The 21,174-nt window shown below is 34.6% G+C and overlaps 1 protein-coding gene across 1 annotated transcript; it reads left to right on the forward strand.

Annotated features, from left to right (window-relative positions):
* The first annotated feature begins 1,651 nt into the window (after nucleotides 1-1,651).
* LOC130807834 (uncharacterized) lies at nucleotides 1,652-2,687 on the forward strand. The gene is made up of 2 exons (XM_057673186.1): nucleotides 1,652-1,691; nucleotides 1,984-2,687. The coding sequence occupies exons 1-2, from the start codon at nucleotides 1,652-1,654 to the stop codon at nucleotides 2,685-2,687; spliced, it is 744 nt and encodes a 247-aa protein (XP_057529169.1).
* The last annotated feature ends 18,487 nt before the right edge of the window (nucleotides 2,688-21,174 follow it).

The raw sequence follows: 21,174 nt of genomic DNA on the forward strand, positions 1-21,174 counted from the left end.
TTCTTCTTTTATCCTTTCCTTTACTTATAAAATGCTTGTAATTAAATAAGATGAAACACTGTTCACTCAGTTTTTTTACATCTCTGCTTTAACATTTCCTCATTTCTCATTCCTCCTTTCTCTTAATTTTTCAACTCTCTCCTTTTCTGATTCTGTGCTTTGATTTCTCCCTCTTCTCTCGAGCCTTCTTCAAATATAGCGTGTAAGGTCTTTGTAATATGGGTCAAACATGTTAAATAATAATGTGTGGATCCTCATTAGTATAGCCAATAATATAGTGGTTTATTAAAGATTAAATAGGCTTAAAGGCAATAATGTCATGAAATTAATAGTGTGTAGATACCATAATAATATCTTTATTTTTGGTGATCGGGACAAATTAGAGATGTTATGCTAAAGTAATTAATAAGCGGTTATGGCCCCACCACGTGTTTATAAATATAGCCCATTAAGTTATAATGGGGTTGTGACCCATTAGACTTAAAAGCTCTTAGTACTATATATACCCATCATTATAGTACTAAGAGGGTGATTGAAAAGTATCAAGTTATTTTTCACAAAAATAAAAACATAGTGGTGGAAGTTATAACAAGCAAACCCTAAAGAAGTAATACCATCAGGGCTTCCGCATACAACCTTAAGGATTCGCAAGGTATGTTTCTATGATCTGCGGTTTAATTATTTCAATGGATTTACATATGAATTTGGGAATTAAAGTGATAAATCTCCATCAATTGGCATCAAGAGCCTACATGTTTAGATCCATTAAATAATTTAGGGCTTTATGGTTTGATTATTCAATCGTATGAGTTTTATTGGAATAAAGATTCAATAATCTTTAAATCTTGATCGTTATATCAACTATAATTAAATTCATGTGCGTCTCAATTACATTGTTTCAAATATGTTGTTGAAACAAAGTATTATGTTAATTGAATATTATGCTTCGACTTGGCTAATTTGTTGTATTTGAGCACTGTTTGACGTTTTCAGCTATTTTGTCTCATATGATGATTAATTTCGTTAAATTACGTTAAAGAAACCATTGATTTACGGTGTTTATTTTTTTATCATAACGAATGAATGAATGATAATTAATAATTTCTTGTGCATTGATATAGCCAATTCATGATAATTATTATCTCAATTCATGATAACCGACATATGTATACTATACATTCATGATAATCGGCTATTTTATCTCATATGCTAATGCTTCCATGTATATATTGTAGTAATATATACACTGCAATTTCTTAATATGATCGTTGAACGTGAATTAATCAAGGATAATATATAAAAGTATTATTAATATGCACATATATTAAGGATTTAATCAGTCCCTTTTTTTTATACTTGACAATTACGCAAAAATTTTGTCTCTATTTTTAGACTAATTAATTGAAATAATAAGTTACCAAAGTAACCCCTGATTTAAGATATTGAGATGTGTGCATTTAATTTCGTGCAAGTAATAGTCGGCCCAAAGGATGACTATTATTTGGCCGAAATTTAAACACACAAATGGTGATAATAACGTATGTTTGACAAATAATAGATGTTCACTATTTTGATTAAGCTTGTTGAAATAAAATATCACCAAAGTGATCTCTATTATGTAGACAACTTATGAGAAATATTGAATGCATGTATGTATAATTCTGTGCGAATATTAGTCGGCCCAAAGGAAGGTTAATATTTGGCCAGATATATGTACATTTGTGACGATAAACGTGTAATGATTATCAAGTGAAATATGTGGTTTATGAATCAACCCAAAAGAGGATTTATTTTTGCACGTATATTATCATTAATGTTTGATTGTTGCAACAAGAGTATCGCTAGTAGTTAATATTACTGTCCAAAGACTTGGCATTAATGATGCGTTTGATATCTTGTGATGGGTTTTGACAATTATTTGAATTGTTATATAAAGTGCTAAGTGAGCAAATATTTATATTGTTTGTTTTTGTTCCTTTTCAGTTAATTTTTCAAGTATATATGCCAACTTGAACTCTATTCCAGTCCTAACCGGTACTAATTTTAAGGAATGGAAAGAGAATGTTCGAATTACTCTAGGTTGCATGGATCTAGACTTGGCATTAAGAGTAGAACAACCCCCTTCTCTTACAAATAATAGTACCGCTGAGGATAAAAGGTTCTATGAGAAGTGGGATCGCTCGAATCGCCTAAGTCTAATGATCATAAAGCGCGGCATTCCAGAATCTTTTAGGGGCGTTGTGTCCGATGAGGTTACAAATGTCAAGGATTTCCTTACTGAAATTGAGAAACGCTTTATTAAAAGCGATAAGGCGGAAATAAGCTTGTTGTTAAGCAGCTTTACTTCCAAAAGATATTCAGGAAAAGGAAACATAAGGGAGTACATTATGGAAATGTCTCATATTGTTTCAAAACTCAAGACATTAAAGATCGAAATATCAGAAGATATCCTCTTACATATAATCTTGAACTCTCTCCCAAATGCATTTGATCCCTTCATGGTCAGTTACAACTGTCAAAGGGAGAAATGGTCTCTTAATGAGCTCATTTCATTCTGGGTGCAAGAGGAAGAGAGGTTGAGACGAAATAAGACAGAGAGTGCTCATCTGGCTAGTAACACTAAAGATAAAGGTAAAAAGAGAAAGAAAATTCCCTATAAGGATGAAGCTGGTAAAGGTCCTGAGTAGAAGAAACCTAAGGAAAATATGATTAATTGTTTCTTCTGTAAAAAATCTAGACACCTAAAGAAAGATTGTGCTAAATACCAGGCCTGGAAGGCAAAGAAAGGTATAACCTTTACTCTGGTTTGTTCTGAGAACAATTTAGCTTCAGTACCAAGAAACACTTGGTGATTAGACTCCGGTGCTACATCTAACATAAGTGTTTCTATGCAGGGCTGTCTGAGCAACCGCAAGCCAACTGATGGTGAAAAATACATCTACGTGGGTGATGGAAAAGCGGTGGCGGTGGAAGCTGTAGGGCATTTTAGACTGTTGTTAAGTACTGGTTTTTATTTGGATTTGAAAGACACTTTTATTGTACCGTCCTCTATTCGGAATCTGGTTTCTGTTTCTTATTTGGACAAATCAGGATATTGTTGTTCCTATGGAAACTATAAAGTTACATTGTCTTTTAATTCGATTGAAATTGGGACTGGATCGTTTAATACTTATGACAATCTATATATGCTTGATACTGTAGTTTCTTATAATGAAAGCCTAAATGTTGAAACGCCTGGTACTAAGCGTAAAATTGATAAGGGCACAATCAGGTGAATTGTGGCACAAACGTCTAGGCCACATCTCTATAAATAGAGTTGAGCGTTTAGTGTCTGATGGGATCCTTAACCCCATTGATTTCACAAGTATTGATAATTGTGTTGCGTGCATTAAAGGTAAACAAACCAAGTCTAAGAAATCAGGTGCATACAGAGCTGCAGAAGCATTAGAATTGATACATGCAGATATATGTGGGCCTTTTCCAACTTCATCTTGGAATGGGCAAGAATATTTTGTATCATTCATTGATGATTACTCTAGATATGCATATTTGTTTCTTGTTCAAGAAAAATCTCAAGTCTTGGATGTGTTCAAAGCGTATAAAGCTGAAGTTGAAAATCAACTCAATAAACGCATAAAGAACGTCAGATCCGACCGTGGGGGAGAATACTATGGTAGCAATGTGGGATCGGGCCTCAGTACACTACGCCGGGATCACCCAGCATGAATGGAGTGGCTGAACGACGAAACAGAACTCTTAAGGACATGGTAAGAGGCATGATTTGCCATTCAGTCTTACCAGATTCCCTCTGGGGTGAGGCACTAAAGACTGCAGCTTACATTCTTAACCGAGTTCCAACTAAAGCAGTTGCTAAAACACCTTATGAGCTTTGGACTAGATGAAAGCCAAGTCTGAAGCATTTTCATATATGGGGATGTCCAGCTGAAGCACGGCCTTATAGGCCACATGAAAAGAAGCTGGATTCCAAAACAATTAGCTGCTGCTTTATTGGTTACTCAGAAAGATCCAAGGGTTATAAATTTTATGATCTTACTACTAAAGTTATATTTGAGATGGGAACTGCTATGTTCTTTGAGGATGTTTCATTTGGGGGGAAGAATAAAGTAAGAGACATTGTCTTTGAGGAAGAATCAGTTTTGATTCCTGAAACGATTTATAAAGATGGTTTTCAAGAAACATATGAGGAACCTCAACAAGACAGTGTTGTTATTCCTCCTAATGAAATAGAAGGTCCTATTCATGATGAACAAATTCAACAACCTCAAGAACAAGAGCAACAAGTACAAGTCCCATTGCGTCGTTCCATTAGAGAAAGGAGAAGTGCAATTCCAGATGATTACAGTGTCTATCTCCTGGAACATGAAGAAAGTGGTGGTCTAATGGAAGATGAGCCTATCAACTTCCATGAAGCCATGAAAAGTTCCTATTCGGATAAATGGATTAGCGCAATGAACGAAGAGTATAATTCTATGCATGACAATAATGTTTGGGAACTTGTCCCATTACCAGAAGGCGCGAAACCCATTGGTTGTAAATGGATATTCAAAATCAAAAGGGACTCGCAAGGTAATGTGACGAGGTATAAGGCACGTCTTGTGGCTAAGGGTTATACTCAAAAGAAAGGTGTTGGTTATAAAGAGACTTTTTCTCCTGTATCATCGAAAGACTCTTTTAGAATAATCATGGCACTTGTTGCGCATTTTGAGCTTGAATTACATCATGTAGACTTAGTCAGAGACGGGAACAGCAACAAGAGGGGGGGGGGGGGGGGGGGGGTGAATTGTTGTTACGAGTTTAAGCGTTTTTGCCCTGTTTTTGCGGAATTAAATAAAATAAATAAAACTTAAACTTAGAGTGAAATAATGAAAGAGACAAAACGATTTTTACATGGAAACCTTCTAGGCCTAATTAGAAGGAAAAATCACGACCCCATGGGATATCTAAATTCTCCACTATGTATAAGGCAACTCGTTACAATTACATTAAACACCTTGCTTCACTCGAAGCGAATCAACTAGGCCAACTTCTCTTTCAAATTGCTTCACTCAAAGCAACAAACTTAGCTTTACTAAAAGCCAAACTCCTCACTAGCTTCACTCAAAGCTATCTATTTCCCCCTTAGACTCACCCAAGTCTAATTGCAATTATCACTCAAAATCCCTTACAAAAGGATAAAAATTCTCTAAAAATAAAATTAATAAGTTGCGCAAGAAAATATTGTAAGTTGATTGGCAATTTTTGAAACAAAATATTTCTTGTAAAAATTCCAAAAATATTGCATGAATTGATTAAAGCTCATACGTTAGGATACTTGGAAATTGGATTACTATTTATAGAAATAAACTCCCTAATAAAATGGAATATTCCAACCATTATTCCCTTAACCCAAATAATAAGGAGAATAATGTGGATCCTAAAATCCAAGTCACCCTACGGTTATTCTCTGAAAATAGGCATTAGACTTGACCAATTCAAGTGTATGGTTATTCTAAAAAAAACCGCTGTTCCCATTTACTAATAATAGCTTCTCTTCCCTTAAGCAGAAGTTCCCTTGTACTAAATTTAACTGCAGTTCCTTTTTTCCAATTATAACTGCTGGAACTTTAAGCTAAAAATAGATATGGTTGAGCTTTCTAATAATAGGGACGGTTGCTAATTACTAATAATAGGGATGGTTACCTATTTACTAATTTTAGGAAATGGTTATTCTAAACTTCTACAGAAAAACGGTTCTTGTTCCTAAATTTTGTAAATTCCATTGACCAAGTCATAGGTGCTATCAACGATCATAGTCAAGATCGGATATTGACTTGCACACAATCTCTACAAACATATTTGCTTAAATAAAGTGTAGTCATCATCAAAATTCAAGAGGTCCAACACATCAGATGGATGTAAAGACGGCGTTCTTCAATGGTGACATTGCTGAAACAATCTATATGTTACAACCAGAATATTTTGTATCAGGAGATTAAAAAAATATGGTTTGTAAATTAAAGAAATCCATCTATGGGCTTAAGCAAGCATCTCGTCAATGGTACTACAAGTTCCATCAAGTCATTCTCTCATTTGGGTTCGAGCAAAATGTTATTGATGATTGTGTGTATCATAAGTTCAGTGGGAGTAAGATGATCTTCTTGGTTTTATATGTCGATGACATTATATTAGCGACTAATGATACAGGCATGCTGTATGCAACCAAGAAATTTCTATCAAAGAATTTCGAGATGAAAGATCTTGGTGAAGCCTTCTTTGTATTAGGAATTGAAATATTGCGTAATAGATCACAATATACTCTATGGTTATCATAAAGAAACTATATCGATAAAGTCTTAAAGAAATTTGACATGGAAAATTATAAGCCAGGAGATACCCCTATCTCTAAGGGAGACAAATTCAGTCTCGAGCAATGCCCTAAGAGTCATCTGGAAAGACAGAAGATGCAGAAGATTCCCTACGCGTCATGTGTGGGAAGTCCAATGTATGCTCAGGTTTGTACGCGTCCAAATATAGCATACATTGTCGGAATGTTAGGCAGATATCTCAATAATCCAAGAATGGGCCATTGGAAAGCAGCCAAAAGGGTAATGAGATATCTTAGGCGAACAAGGAACTATATGCTCACCTATAGAAGATCAGATAACTTGGAGGTCGTTGGATACTTTGACTTTGACTTTGCGGGATGTCAAGACACAAGTAAATCCACTACAGGTTATATATATTTACTAGCTGGTGGTGCGATATCATGGAAAAGTGTTAAGCAGGAAATTATAGCTACTTCTACCATGCAGGCAGAATTCATTGCTTGTTTTGTGACATCAAACCAGGGATTATGGTTATGCAAAATTTGTCACTGGGCTGCGAATAGTAATGAGGTTGAAAAGCCTATAAAGATTTATTGTGACAACAGGTCTGCAGTACTGTATTCAAATGATAATAGTAGCTCGATTAAGTCAAAGCACATCAAAATAAAGTATCGAGCCACTAAAGAAAGAGTTCGGTTAAGAGAAATTTCAATTGTGAAAATTGACACAAACTATATGTTGGCAGATCCTCTAACAAAAGGTCTCCCGCCTAATGTTTTTCATGAGCATATTACTCACACGGGAATAATAGATTTTAAGGAGTCTGGAGTTTAGTGGGACTTGGTTATCATAAAGACTGATTACAAGTTAAGTTTTATTTTCTGATCAGAATAAAGTTGAGTAATTAGACAGTTTCTTGCCTAACATTACAGTTGTAAATTTTTTTTTAAGTAGGCCAGTTGAAAATCGACATGTGTAAGCCACATTCATGTGATTTTCATGCTACATTTTTTTATGATTGATCTATGTCATTTAATCATGTTAATATGTGTGATCATTGGAGGTCAAATTGTGTTTATCATGATGAAAACTGCATTAGTCCTATTTTGATGAGATTGATGGACGAGATTGTGTTGCCTAAGGTAATGATGATATAATTGAGCTCATAAGGTATGACGCATTTAAGGAAACATATGAGACCTAGTGGGAGATTGTAAGGTCTTTATAATATGGGTCACACATGTTAAATAATAATGTCTGGATCGTCATTAGTATAGCCAATAATATAGTGGTTTATTAAAGATTAAATAGGCTTAAAGGCAATAATGTCATGAAAATAATATTATGTAGATACCATAATAATATCTTTATTTTTGGTGATCGGGACAAATTAGAGATATTATGCTAAAGTATTTAATAAGCGATTATGGCCCCACCACGTGTTTATAAATATAGCCCATTAAGTTGTGATGGGGTTGTGACCCATTAGACTTAAAAGCTCTTAGTACTATAGTACCCATCATTATAGTACTAAGAGGGTGATTTAAAAGTATCAAGTTATTTTTCACAAAAAGAAAAACATAGTGGTGGAAGTTATAACAAGCAAACCCTAAAGAAGTAATACCATCAGAGCTTTTGCATACCACCTTATGGATTCGCAAGATATGTTTCTATGATCTGCGGTTTAATTATTTTATGGATTTACATGTGATTTTGGGAATTAAAGTGATAAATCTCCATCATAGGGCTTTTCAATGGCGAAGAGGAAGAAAGAATTACACGGCTTAAATTGGTCAAAATTGGTATTTTTTCGTTAATTGTTGATTTTATTTTTAATAACCGGGTTGATATTTTTGTTATTTGTATACATTCGTCGATTCCCCTCTTTTTCCTTAATTTTAGTGTTCAATTATAGAGATTTACATTAAATCGAACGAAAATTAGGGGTTCCGTTTTACTTGATGAAAATTTAGGGTTTTCATTGATTTTTGAATGAAAAATTAGTTTTTTTGGATTAAATCGAATGACAAAACATGTTTAGCAACGAAAAACAATTTTTTGCAATGATTTTTATTGTTGCTAAAAATGGTTTTTCTTGTAGTGCTTGATGTTTATGATGTGGTTGCTTGTAATATGGATAATTGTGTTGGGACTTGCGGTAGGGTCAATAAGAGATGCCAATGAAGAGGGCTCGAAAAAGAAAATGAGCGAAAAAGATGGAGATGACGTTACCTTGGCTTAGAGGAGCCTTACATTCTAGTCCGCCTCTATATGGCACCGATCCTCGATTGTTTACCTCCATAACTTATGTTAAGTGGAGAGTTTTGCGTCACCATGTAGGTAGTAATGGAGATGCTAGAATTGAGAGCATTTCTAAGGCAAGTATGTCTTTATATTTTTCATTCTGTATGTTAGATGCACTACTACATTAATGAGCTAATACTACCCCAAATACTCGTAGCAATAGGTTCAATAACCGTTGCAATAGGTCTATAGCGACGGTTCCATACCCGTCGCATTTGTGGCCGTAGGTATAGGTCTATTGCAACGGTTCAGCTATCTATTGCGACGGTTTCACTTTAACCGTAGCAATAGGTTCTTATCACCGTCGCTATAGATCTATTTCTACGGTCTCACTATAACCGTAGCAATAGGTTCTTATCACCGTCGCTATAAACCTATTGCGACGGTCACTTTGCAACTGTTATAATAAGTCTTTTGCGACGGTCATTGCAACATATTGCAACCCCATATTTTATCCGTTCCAATGGTCTATGGCGATGGTCATGGCTCTCTATTGCAACGCCTTGATAAAGCTATATATATATATATATATATATATATATATATATATATATATATATATATATATATATATATATATATATATATATATATATATATATATATATATATATATATATATATATATATATATATATATATATATATATATATATATATATATATATATATATATATATATATATATATATATATATATATATATAATTAACTTTGATATAATTCATCAACTCTAATACAAAATAAAGCACCAACTCTAATTAGTTCAATTAGTGGTTTTGATACATGCAACATTGCAAAAGGACTTCAACATCAACAAAGATTTTCAACTTTGATATAATTCCTCTTATTCATTAGCTCCATCAAGTGCCTACATGAAAGGTTATGTAAAGTTAATAAAAAAGGTACAACAAAGATATCATTAATGTAAATATTGCGTAAACAAAGACATCAATTATTTCTGAAATTTAAAATTGAAGTTGAAATGTAATGTTTCAATAGATCAAAATTATTAAAGATAGACTCTTTAATTAGCAAGAAAAACTCGAGTAAGAATTTCGATAGAATCTCCTATGTAAATTGATTAAAACCACCCAAATATAGGGTATAAACAAAACCTGCACATTGAACTTTTAACTCAATTCACAAGTTGCGTAATATAAGGCATCACAACTAGCACAAGCACTAAAAAATTCGACAAAGTCTCCTTTGTGAATTGATTAAAACCACCCAAATGTAGCGTACAAACAAAACCTGCACATTGAACTTTTAACTCAATTCACAAGTTGTCTAATATAAAGCATCACAACTAGCACTAGCACAATTCATAGGTGGCTTTCCAACAATAACTCTTATATAATACAATAGCGTACAAGTCAATCATTTTAATGTTTTGAGTGATAAAGGAGAGTTCAAGATCCAAACATGCAAACTGATGACGATTCACTAAATTTAATGGTAGTAAAATAGGAAGAAGAAAATAACGTACTAATCGATTGTTAGAGTGTGCTCCAACAGAAGAATGTCCATTTGACTCAGTAGGTGGAGTTGTAGTACTACTTCCTATTTTTTATAGATCTGGAAGCACAATTTTGACCTCGGGATTGGCTTCAAGTAGTTTCTGTAGTTGGGGATTAGCTTCAAGTACTTGATCCATAACTTGCGATTGCATGTTCTGTAAGAACTCGGGAGGAAATATGTAGCTCGAGTTAGTCTCACTTTCCTTAGAGAAGTTTTTGTCACACCTTTTCCATACATTCGCACACGTCCACTATGCTCTGGTTTCTTTATCACTTCACTATAAGCATCTTTGTAGTTGAAACTTGATATTCTTGCGACTCTATTGCTTTCATTTTCTCCTATTAACATTTTAAAACACCAGTGTATGCAAATTAAGTCAAAAATACACTGTAAAACTCGAGCCATGATATCATGGCTTTCGTACACAAATAATAAGGGCAAATATGTACGGGAACATACAATATTTTGTTTTGCAACATCGAAGCTTGTTTTGTATGACTTTCCTGGCTTTCTTTTTCGAGAAGTGATGTAGACTTTTGCATTTGAAGGTTCTTCCTTATTTGGATCTTGTTGTTTCTATTCAAAATAATTTCATTAGTTAAGGTTATTTTGTATAAATAGATAAAAAACTAAAAAAAAATTACCAATTTTTCACGCAACATTGCGTAGGATGTAGGACCCATAGTGTGAAAGTCATCGGCCACTTGTCGATTAGATTTATTCTTCTTACTTTCATTCTATTGGATGGAAAAAATAATTACCAACGCTACTGTAAACAATTATTCCATTATATTTTTTCAGATTTTCTAATATAAGAAGAGGAATACATACTTTAACTTCCTCAGCATCCCAATACTTTAGAAGTAGTTCGAATTGGTAATCTGAAATTATTGGTGGACGGTTATTCCATCTTTCCACATGTTATATTTGTAGTAGTATAATCTCTTACACCTACATTTTCAATCTTTCCACATGGCATTCATAGTGGTCAACGCCCATGTTTTGCCAGCATCGTGTACCACATACTTCTCCTATATATTTAATTTTTACTTAGTCCACATATAAATTAAAGTAGAATTGAGCAAATAATAATTTCATGCACTTACTTGGACATACATCCACATTTTGTCGTGTGTAGGTAAGCTTGGCCAATCACAATAATTCAGCGGTGCATACTCAGGATTCCTAGCCACAGTCCCTAGAAATCGACTGTATTCATTGATAATTTTTTTTGTAGGACCAATTGGTTGTCCAACTGCGTTAAGGACGATCACTGGTCGTTCATGCATTGTACGAGCATGAACCTCAACTAGCTTTGTGGGACCTCGATGCTTCTTCTTTTTTGGAGCTGAAAAAAATAGAAATACATTGACATGTGATGGACTTTAAAACTGAAGCATAATAATAATTTTTTTAAAAAAATAAGTTGTGTTGCAAATCAAACCTTGAACCACAATTCTAGTTTCTTCTGCTTCTTGTTCTGTATGTTCTTCATGTATTGGTTCAATATCATCTACGGTACAGCCAACTTCGTTTGCATTTATGGGAGAAGGTTGATGCTCACTCGAAAAGATTAGTTCATTTGCATTGTTAATTTCATTTACAAGATCCTTTCTTTGCATTTGTTTCTTTCGAAGATCAAGATAGTCAGACAATGCCCCTGGTGGGCAAAACCTGGAGTTCATTTTCTTGGGTTGTTGTGGTTGCATACCTTGTTGTTGCATAGGCTGCTGCAACAAAGGTTGTTGCATAGAAAGCTCTTGGTGATGTTGTTGGTGATGTTGTTCTTGTTCCATACTCTCTTGATGTTTTTGTCTGTTATGTTATGCAACCTTTACTTTCGTGAGTTGTTCATGTTGTTGGCAAGAAGGAGATAAAAAGGTAGACATATACCCTCTCTTTGAAAATGATCGCTTCTTTGTGGATTTTTTCATTGGAAACTGGAAAAACAAAATAAGATGCATACATTACATAAAAAAAATTAGATACATTATAATTAAAATTGATGCAACATTATTTTGTATACCTTTGAACTAGTTATTTCCTCATTATTATCAACCTCATAATCAATAGGTATGTAGTCTTCATCATCACTATGAGATAATGTGTCATCTCTAACATCTAGCTTGAAGAATCTTTGCTGCCATAGTTCCACATCCTTTAGCTGTCATAAATTCTACATTTTGCTTGATGTTCTCCATTCTTTTCCTTTCATATTCATTTGCTTCTCTTTGTTGTGCAACAACTTTCCTTTTAGTCTCTTTCATCTACAAGTCGTAAAACATCAATCAAGTTAGATAAATACATGTAAACAATCATATAAATAAGAACTAAGAAAAATAATATACAATAACAATATATGGGTACCATCAGACAATTCCATTGGATTGTTATGTGTGGCAAAATGCCAACCTTCTTTGGTTGGATCTTCTACATAAAAAACTTGATGTGCTTGAGATGCCAAGATATATGGTTTTCCTTTACATATTGTTTTATTTTTGTTAACTTAAGATTGTTGATGTTCATTTATTTCTGAATGAATCCAAACACATCTAAACAAGACAACACTAAAATGATCATGATAAGATATCTCAATAATCTCTTCCACAGAACCATAATACATGACGTTTCCCACTGAAGGATTTTTATCCTTACTACTAGCAAAACTATGTGTTAACGCCGTTAAAGTTACTCCACTATTTTGTGTGGCATAATTTGCCTCTCGTTTCATAGTATAAAACCTACAACCATTGACATAGTACCGACTGTACATTTTTTCTTTAGAAGAGCGTCCTTTTGATAGCCACCTGACATGGTCTAAGACAGGTTGACCTTCATCAACCTTCAATGTGATTGCCACTTTAAACCAATCTTTGAAATCCTTGCAATGACTTTGAGCCGTATCCCATTTTCTCTTTCAATGAGTCTCTACTGTTGCTTTGTGCTCACTATGATAGAAGAATAGAAAACGTTAAACAATAAACGAGAGATAAAAAATGAATAATAAATCTTAGCTCAAAGGTTTACTAGTCATAATTAATGTATCTCTAAACTTCTTCACAATTGCAATTGAACAAGACATATTGGTGCACTTGAATCCATGTGATTTGATCGATGACAAACCCAACCTGTTTCTTCTTTGATGTTTTTCCTCTTCCCCTGATAGGATGTCCAAGCATTGGAAGAAATTCCTGTGAAATAGAAGGCTCACTGACTTGTGGACTTGGACCTTTTGACCTAATTAGATATCGAGCAACAAATCTAGCACATTCCTTGGCCAAGAAGCCTTCAGCCATTGAAGCCTCCGGACGACCCTTATTCCGAACATCTGACTTCAATTCCCGAAGATATCTCTCAATTGCATACATGCACCTTAATGCAACAGGTCCACCAAGCGTAATTTGTTCTACTGAGTGAACCGACAAATGAACCATGACATCAAAAAAACCTGGTGGAAAATTCCCCTCAAATTGACATAAAGTTTCAACTATCTCAGAATGAATTTTATTAACTTCTTCAGGGTTAATTGTTTTTTTCCATATACCCTTGAAAAAATTAGAAAGCCTTATCAAAGGCGTTGCAACTTCTTTATTTAAGGTAATGCTTGCGGCAATTGGGAGCAAGCATCATAAAATGTGCATCATGACTCTTGTATCCTGTGATTTTTCGTTCATTTACTTGCACACAACGAGCAATGTTTGAGGCATAACCTTGTGGTAGCTTTGCATTTTTTATGGTTTGGCAAAACAATCGTCTTTCATTGGCATTCATCCAAAACCTTGATGTTGGAACCTCTTCAGTTCCATCTTCTAACTCTTTAATCTCCAACTCAGGAACCCAACGTAGGTCTTTCTTTTCTCGGAGGTCTTTTAGGTCTTGACGAGCAGCTAAATTATCTTTTGTCTTCCCAGGAATGGCTAACAATGTCGCAACAATATTATCAACCACATTCTTTTCTATGTGCATGACGTCCAAATTATGGGGATTAGAACAATGTTTCCAATAAGGCAACTTAAAAAGTATGGACATCTTTCTCCACGGATTAGGATCATCCTCTGCTTGTTTCATCTTAGGTTGCTTTTTTCCATAATGATTTGGAAAATCACAAAGCAATTCCTCAATCTCAATTCCCGTCAAAGGCACGAGTGCAATTCGTTCATCAATTTTTCCATTGAAGTTTCTTTTATTAAAACGCCACGGGTGATCAGTATCCAAAAATTTGCGATGACACATGTAGCAATACTTGTGGCTACATGGTAACCACACTGAATCAATTTCATAATGACAATATGGGCAAGCTGTTTTACCTTTTGTGCTCCAACCAGATACCATTGCATAAGCAGGAAAATCGCTGATAGTAGACGCCAAAGGTACTAGCATGTCAAACCTTGTATTTGTTGACGCATCATATGTTTCTAGGCCAAACTCCCACAAATCATTAAGATCTTTGATAAGTGGTTGCAAGTAGATATCAATATCTTTTCCAGGAGACAATGGGCAAGGAATAAGTAATGACAAAATTAAAAACTCTGACTTTGTGGCCAACCATGGAGGCAAGTTATAGTTGACCAAAATTACAGCCCATGTACTATGCACAATGCTCATTGAATTAAATGGGTTAAACCCATCTGTGGCTAATGCAAGCCTCACATTACGAGGATCTTGAGCAAATTTTGGATACAATTTGTCAAAGTTCTTCCAAGCTTCACCGTCCACCGGATGTTGCAAAAGTCCAAGTCCGTCTTTTCCTCGACCATTTGCATTGCATTTCATGCAATTAGCATTTTCGGCACACATATATAACCTTTGCAACCTTTTCTTAAGTGGAAAGTATCTTAGAATTTTTGCTGGAATTTTATGTGCCTTTTCTTAGGTATATTCAGTGTGATCATTTTCCTTTGATTTCCGCCTTGAGGCCCCACAAACATGACAACTTGTTGCAGTTGCATGCTCCTCCCAATATAGCATGCAGTCATTAGGGCACGCATCAATTTTTTTATAATCTAAACCTAAAACTTTCAACACTTTTTTTACCTCATTCAACGATGTTGGCAATACAGAATCATCGGGTAGAACTTCCTTAAACAATGCTAGCAAAGCAGAAAATGCAACATTACTCAACTTATGATCACACTTGTATATATAAAGGCGAATTGTAAACGCAAGTCTAGAGAATTTTTTGCAACCAGGATATAATTCTTGTTGGCCTTCTTCTATTAGACTAAGAAACTTCTTTGCCTCATCATTTGGCCCTTCTCTCAGAGTAACGTTAAACATTTCTTGTATACCATCATTCATGTTCAATGGTTCATCATGTGCCTCTAATTCTGTTTCATCACCCATCTTCCCAAACCCAGAAAATTCATCACTTCTTGGTACAAAACCATTACAAATGATATGATCTTTCACGTCATTCCGACCATACCAATATCGATGATAACACATACAACATGGGCAACTAATTTGATTTCCTTGGGACCTTGTAGCAAAAGCTTTTTCAATGTATTCATCCGCTCCTTTTTGATAATCATAACTCCATCTAGGAAATTCCCACCACTTATCCATTTCCTAAAAGTAAGTATTATAAGATTTTATACTAAAGGCAAAAACACTAGATCAATTAACAATTAATCAACTTGTATCAAGAAATCAGAGATTTGAATTATGATTATATTACTAACAATAAGTCAAATAAAAAATAATAAACAATTGAAAATAGAAATACTACCTAATCTCTATACCAATTCTAAAAACAAAAACAAAAAGGGCGGATTAAACAAGACAGGAACACCTTCAAACTCCATTCTAAAGAAATTGCAATATGAAAACTTACCCAGAGGCCAGATAATAATAAACAAGTACTTACAAGTACAACCAAAAACAACTACTAAATGAACACATTCTGGCAAGAAAATGATACATGGGCAATCTAAATAACCAATGATTCAATCAAAAAAAAAACGCAGACTTTAAGAATCAGCAGTACATGAACAGTATATTAAGAGAAACAACGAAATCCTCACAGTTAGGAAAAATAAAAAGATCAGGTATAACAAGATCAAGCAAAATTAAGAACTGAAATGAATTAAGAAGAAAAGGCAAATTTTAGTACCTTTATTTTGAGGGTGTAACGGATTTAGTTGACAAGAATCCAGCGAACATCACACTATCTATACAGTAAATACAAGGATTAAATGGTTTGTAATCGTAAGCAAAAAAATGAACAGCAGTAGCGATGCGAACAACCTCCAGGACGGCCAACAACAGAGCAGCAATTGATAGAATGACAGCGGCAGCACCGTCCCACGACCAACCAGCAGCTACCCACGACGCAACAGCATCGTCCCACGACCCAACAGAAACGTCCAACAGCAGCAGCAACAACGACCCAACAGCAGCAACAACGACCACTTACGGCAGCCCGCAGCAACCAACGAACAGTAGATCGAAATTCGCAAAGAAGAATGAGGAAATCAAATTCAGTTTCAGAAGAAATTACAATTTAGTTTGTGAAATAGGGTTTTTGAGAAGTAAGAGTGAATGAATAGATAGCTGAAGGTGGGACGGTGAATAGGGTTTTGTGAAATCAAATTCAGATCCTCGTAAGTGAAGGTGGGAAAGTTGAAAGTAAATGAAATTTTTATTTTTCATTTCCCGGCAAACACTGCCCTAATATAATTTCATCAATTGAAGGTCTATTGCGACGGTTTATACACAACCGTAGAAATAGATATCCGTCCCATAGCAATAAGTGGTCTATTGCGACGGTTTAAAAATAACCGTAGCAATAGCGTCCTAACTGTCGCAATAGAGTATCTATTGCTACGGTTCAAACCTAACCGTCGCAATAGAGCGTCGCCATTGCTCGTTAATGTAGTAGTGATGTTTTGAGCTTACCAACGAGAAACAAAAGCACTTGCGGGAGATTACCCGGTGTTAGTTTAGTCTTGTTTCTTTGCTTGAATAAAGTGCCAATAATGCCAATCTTTTTTTTTTTTTTGTAGTTTCTTTGTTCTAGCCTATCCTAGTTTTTTGGGTTTTTCGCTTTATTCTAGTGTTATTTAAGTTAAGAAACTAGCTTGCAAGCTCCTGTTGTGTACATTGTGGTTGTTATATGCTTACTCATATTTTCCTAACCTTGAGTATGTTTTGGGATTAAGGAAATTGATTATTCTTTCGCTTGGCTTGGGGTATCCTTGTTTGTGCGGTTTGTGGCTTTGGTAACTAACATTTGAGGCGCATTTTGACTATATCTGTGAAGGTTGAACCTTCTAGGACTGTATTTGTGAGTCCTCTTTTCAGTGCTAGTTAAGGAATCAAGAAATCATGATTGTTTTCTTCTAGTGTAGTCTACTTTTCTTGAACCAGGGATGATAACACGTTTATAGTAAACGGTACATTGTCAAATTAGCCTACCTTGTGCATTATATGACTTTAGGTACCCCTTTCTTTGCTTTGATCTTTTCTTTATAGCTACATTATTTACCTCCGCATGGCTAAATGATCCTTTTTCTTACCCAGAAGATAATATAGTGGTAATGGTTTTGGTGTGTGCATACATTATTTAGTGTAGGTGAATTTTAATGATGAAATGGTGTTAACATTAATCTACTAAACATCCTTTTTGGCTTATTCATATTCCCATTTCCTCTTACAACCTCCAAAAACATAAAATTACAAATATCTTAATTGATGAAAATCAATAAAAGGGGAATAAATACAAAAAGAAACTCCATGAGAATTACAAAAAAGATGATATAATATAAAAAAAATGAGAATAAAGTTTGTATGGATTGTTAGTGTTTTCGTATGCTCTTATTGATGCTAAAAGGTTGACATTAAGATAGGAAGTGTGGTTGTTGCTATTATTGGTTTGGATTGCTTATTATCTTTTACGTTGACAACCACATTCCCAAACTTTACTCTACCTTTACCCTAGCAAAAATTACATCCCTTTGTAAAACCTACTTGACTTGTCTGATTAGTGAGTTCTATGCTTGAGAGCACATATGATACAATTCCTAAGATTACTCCCTATTAGGTGTTTGATTCCCGACTTAGTTTTAGTCGGGTGATTTGAGTGCAACACATGTCCAATAAACACTAAAGCGTTATGAGAAATTTCCCACATCTTTTAGAAAATAACCTTAGGACCAAAGAATTACGATCTCATTTAGCAGTGGGCAGATTGTCTCGACATGGATTTTTCTAGGTCAACTTCGGCCAAAATTTGAAAATTAAATTTGATCACTTGCTTTTTTATTTTATCAAGGTTTAATCACTTGCCCATTGCTTCTCATTGGGTAATTGATGAGTGAGTTTTATGTCACTCATCGGGTAGTCATGAGTTCATTTTCTCGCATATTTACTTGCATTTCCACCTTTATTTTGGCAATTAATTGCTCATGTTTTGACTTGGTTAGTTTTAGTTGCATTCTTGTACATTTTAGTTCATTTAGGTGCATACTATTGCATTTCCCCCTTTGTCTTTGTTTATTTGTGTAAGTTCCTCGCCTCCAAAACATGACTCGATAGCATGAGTGACCCATTTCATCTTTTGGCGAAGCGCGGAACCTACTCCTACCATCCAAGAGCTTCCTAGTGCCTTGTAGTACAGTGCTCGTTCAAGGCTCTATGGTGCTAGTTCAAGGCAAATGCATTTGAGCAAGCAGTTGGTTTTCTTGCTTGATGTTAGCTTCTAGTTGTTAGATTTTAGCTTATCCTTGGTTAAACTCATTTATTGCATATTTTTGTTCCTATTTTAGTACTTGCATGTTAGTTTTTCTTAGTTGTTAGAGCTTCAATGTGACCATCCTTACTCCTTAGTTCTTCATTATGTTTGATTTATGTTCCATGTTTAATTTCATGCTTGTATCCATGATTTGTGAATAGTTTAGCTTCTAGGGCATGGGGGTAAAGTAGCTTATCAACATATAGTGGGATGAATGTGCTTGATTTTGGATTATAGAGCTTGAATGTTTGCTAGTTTAGTGAAGTTTTGTTCATGAGCTATCCCAAGAAGGAGTGCAAGTGCTCCACACTCCACTAAACTTAGTTGATTTTTTAGTTTTACTTGATGATGTGCTTAACTAATATTCTCATGTTGATGGTTAAGAAGCTAAGAAGCTTGAAACCATCATTAGTCACTTACTAACCTAAAACGGTGTGTATTTGATGATGTTTTTAGTAGCCTTGCATACACATCTTGTTAGTTGCATTTTCATGAGCTAGAATTTAACACGAGACTTGTGGATTAGTTGAGTTCAAGGCCAAGAAGCCCACTCTCCTACCCAGTTTGCATGTCTAAATCACCAAGGCCAAGAAGCTGAGGTGATACATTAGAGCTAGCTTCATTCATTTCTATGCTCATTTTAATCACCATATTTTATTGTATGTGTGACCCCTTACATGACGATGAGTGGACTCCCCATGTCCTAGCTTTATCTTACTTGCTTTGATCCATTATTGTATTAGTTTGCTTGATAGAAGACACCAACCCAAACAAAAGCTAAAAACAACCCTCGCATGCCTCTAATTTAGTTTAAGCACAAGACCTCCTCCTTGTGGATTCGATCCCATCTTGCCACTATACCTTTATATTTTTGTGGAATTGAGTAAAAGTGATCAATGCTTTGGAAGTAACGACACCGAGGTGTTTATCCTCTTGCACCTCACGCTAGAAAATCGATAAGTAATGCGTACTAAATCTATCTTTATTTTCTTCATATGAGTTGTACTTATTATCTTCCATCGCTTTCTTTGTTATGCTTTTTATTTGTTGTAGAGTTTTTAGTTATTTACCCAATCCACCTAAACATGCTATATTAAGAGATTAGATTTAATGTGCACTTGTCCTCGTGGTTCAACCCATTTTTTTCCGTATAGTGCTTAAGGTTGAATATAATTATTATTCGAGAGCTATGATAAAACCCTAATCAGTGAACCATTGACTTATGGTGATGCAATGACATCCCAAGATAGCTCCTTTTGTAACGAAGCTGTTAATGATGTGATGGACTCCATCATGGAAAATAATACTTGGGTATTATTTGATCTTCCTCCATCTTGTAAATTAAACCAATTGGTTGCAAGTGGATATTTTGGAAGAAAATGAAGATACATGTTACTATCGATAAATTCAAGGCCTCGTTTAGACAAAAGCACAGTTGCAAGGACAATCACTATAAGTTTGTTGGTAGCACTTGCTATGATATATCATCAAAAAGTGCATTAAATTAAAGTGAAAACCACATTCTTCTTTGGGGAACTAGATGAAGAAGTATACATAAAACAACCAGATGAGTTTGTTATGGAAGGTTAAAAGAAAAGGTGTGTAAACTTGTTAAGTCTATATATGGACTTAAAAAAGCATCAGAGTAATGGCATCAAAAGTTTGATGCAACGATTTAATCCTTTGGATGAAAATTGAATCAAGCCAACAAGTTCGAGTATAGTAAAATTGATAAATCATGGAAATGGTGTTTTAATTTTCTATATGAAGATGACTTGCTCATATTTAGTACTAATTTAGTACATGTTGAAGAGACAAAATATTGTTTTGTCTAAATCCTTTCAAATGACAGGTCTAGAGGTGGCAGATGTTGTTCTAGGTATTAAGATCATAAGAGATGGTAATCAAATTATGTTTGGTGAATCTCATTACATTGAGAAAGTACTTAAACGTTTTAATATGTTAGATAAGACTCCAATCTCTAATCCTATGAAACCAAGTATGAAACATTACAAACATACCTAAAAACCAAAATCTCAATTGGAATATTCAAAGGTTTAGGTCTTTAATGTATGCAATGACGTGCACTATATTGGCCATTGCATTTGCGATTGCTAAATTAAGTCGTTTACAAGAAACCCAGGTCTTCATCATTGGATGACGATTAAGAGAGTATTATGATACTTGCAAGGTACCATGTATAATGGTAAAACTTATAGTGGGGTCCCTCTAATTTTAGAAGTCTATTCGAATGTTAATTGTATCACTAATGAAGATGGTAATCCACAAGTT

The sequence above is a fragment of the Amaranthus tricolor genome, chromosome 1, assembly GCF_026212465.1.
Source record: "Amaranthus tricolor cultivar Red isolate AtriRed21 chromosome 1, ASM2621246v1, whole genome shotgun sequence".
In the NCBI taxonomy this organism is placed as follows: Eukaryota; Viridiplantae; Streptophyta; class Magnoliopsida; order Caryophyllales; family Amaranthaceae; genus Amaranthus; species Amaranthus tricolor.

What these genes read in the sequence shown, in the direction of transcription:
- LOC130807834 (XM_057673186.1), top strand. Translation starts at nt 1,652, where the DNA reads ATGTATAATTCTGTGCGAATATTAGTCGGCCCAAAGGAAG. An exon ending in ATTAGTCGGCCCAAAGGAAG is followed by an intron (nt 1,692 to 1,983) that starts GTTAATATTTGG and finishes GTTCCTTTTCAG; the next exon opens with TTAATTTTTCAAGTATATAT.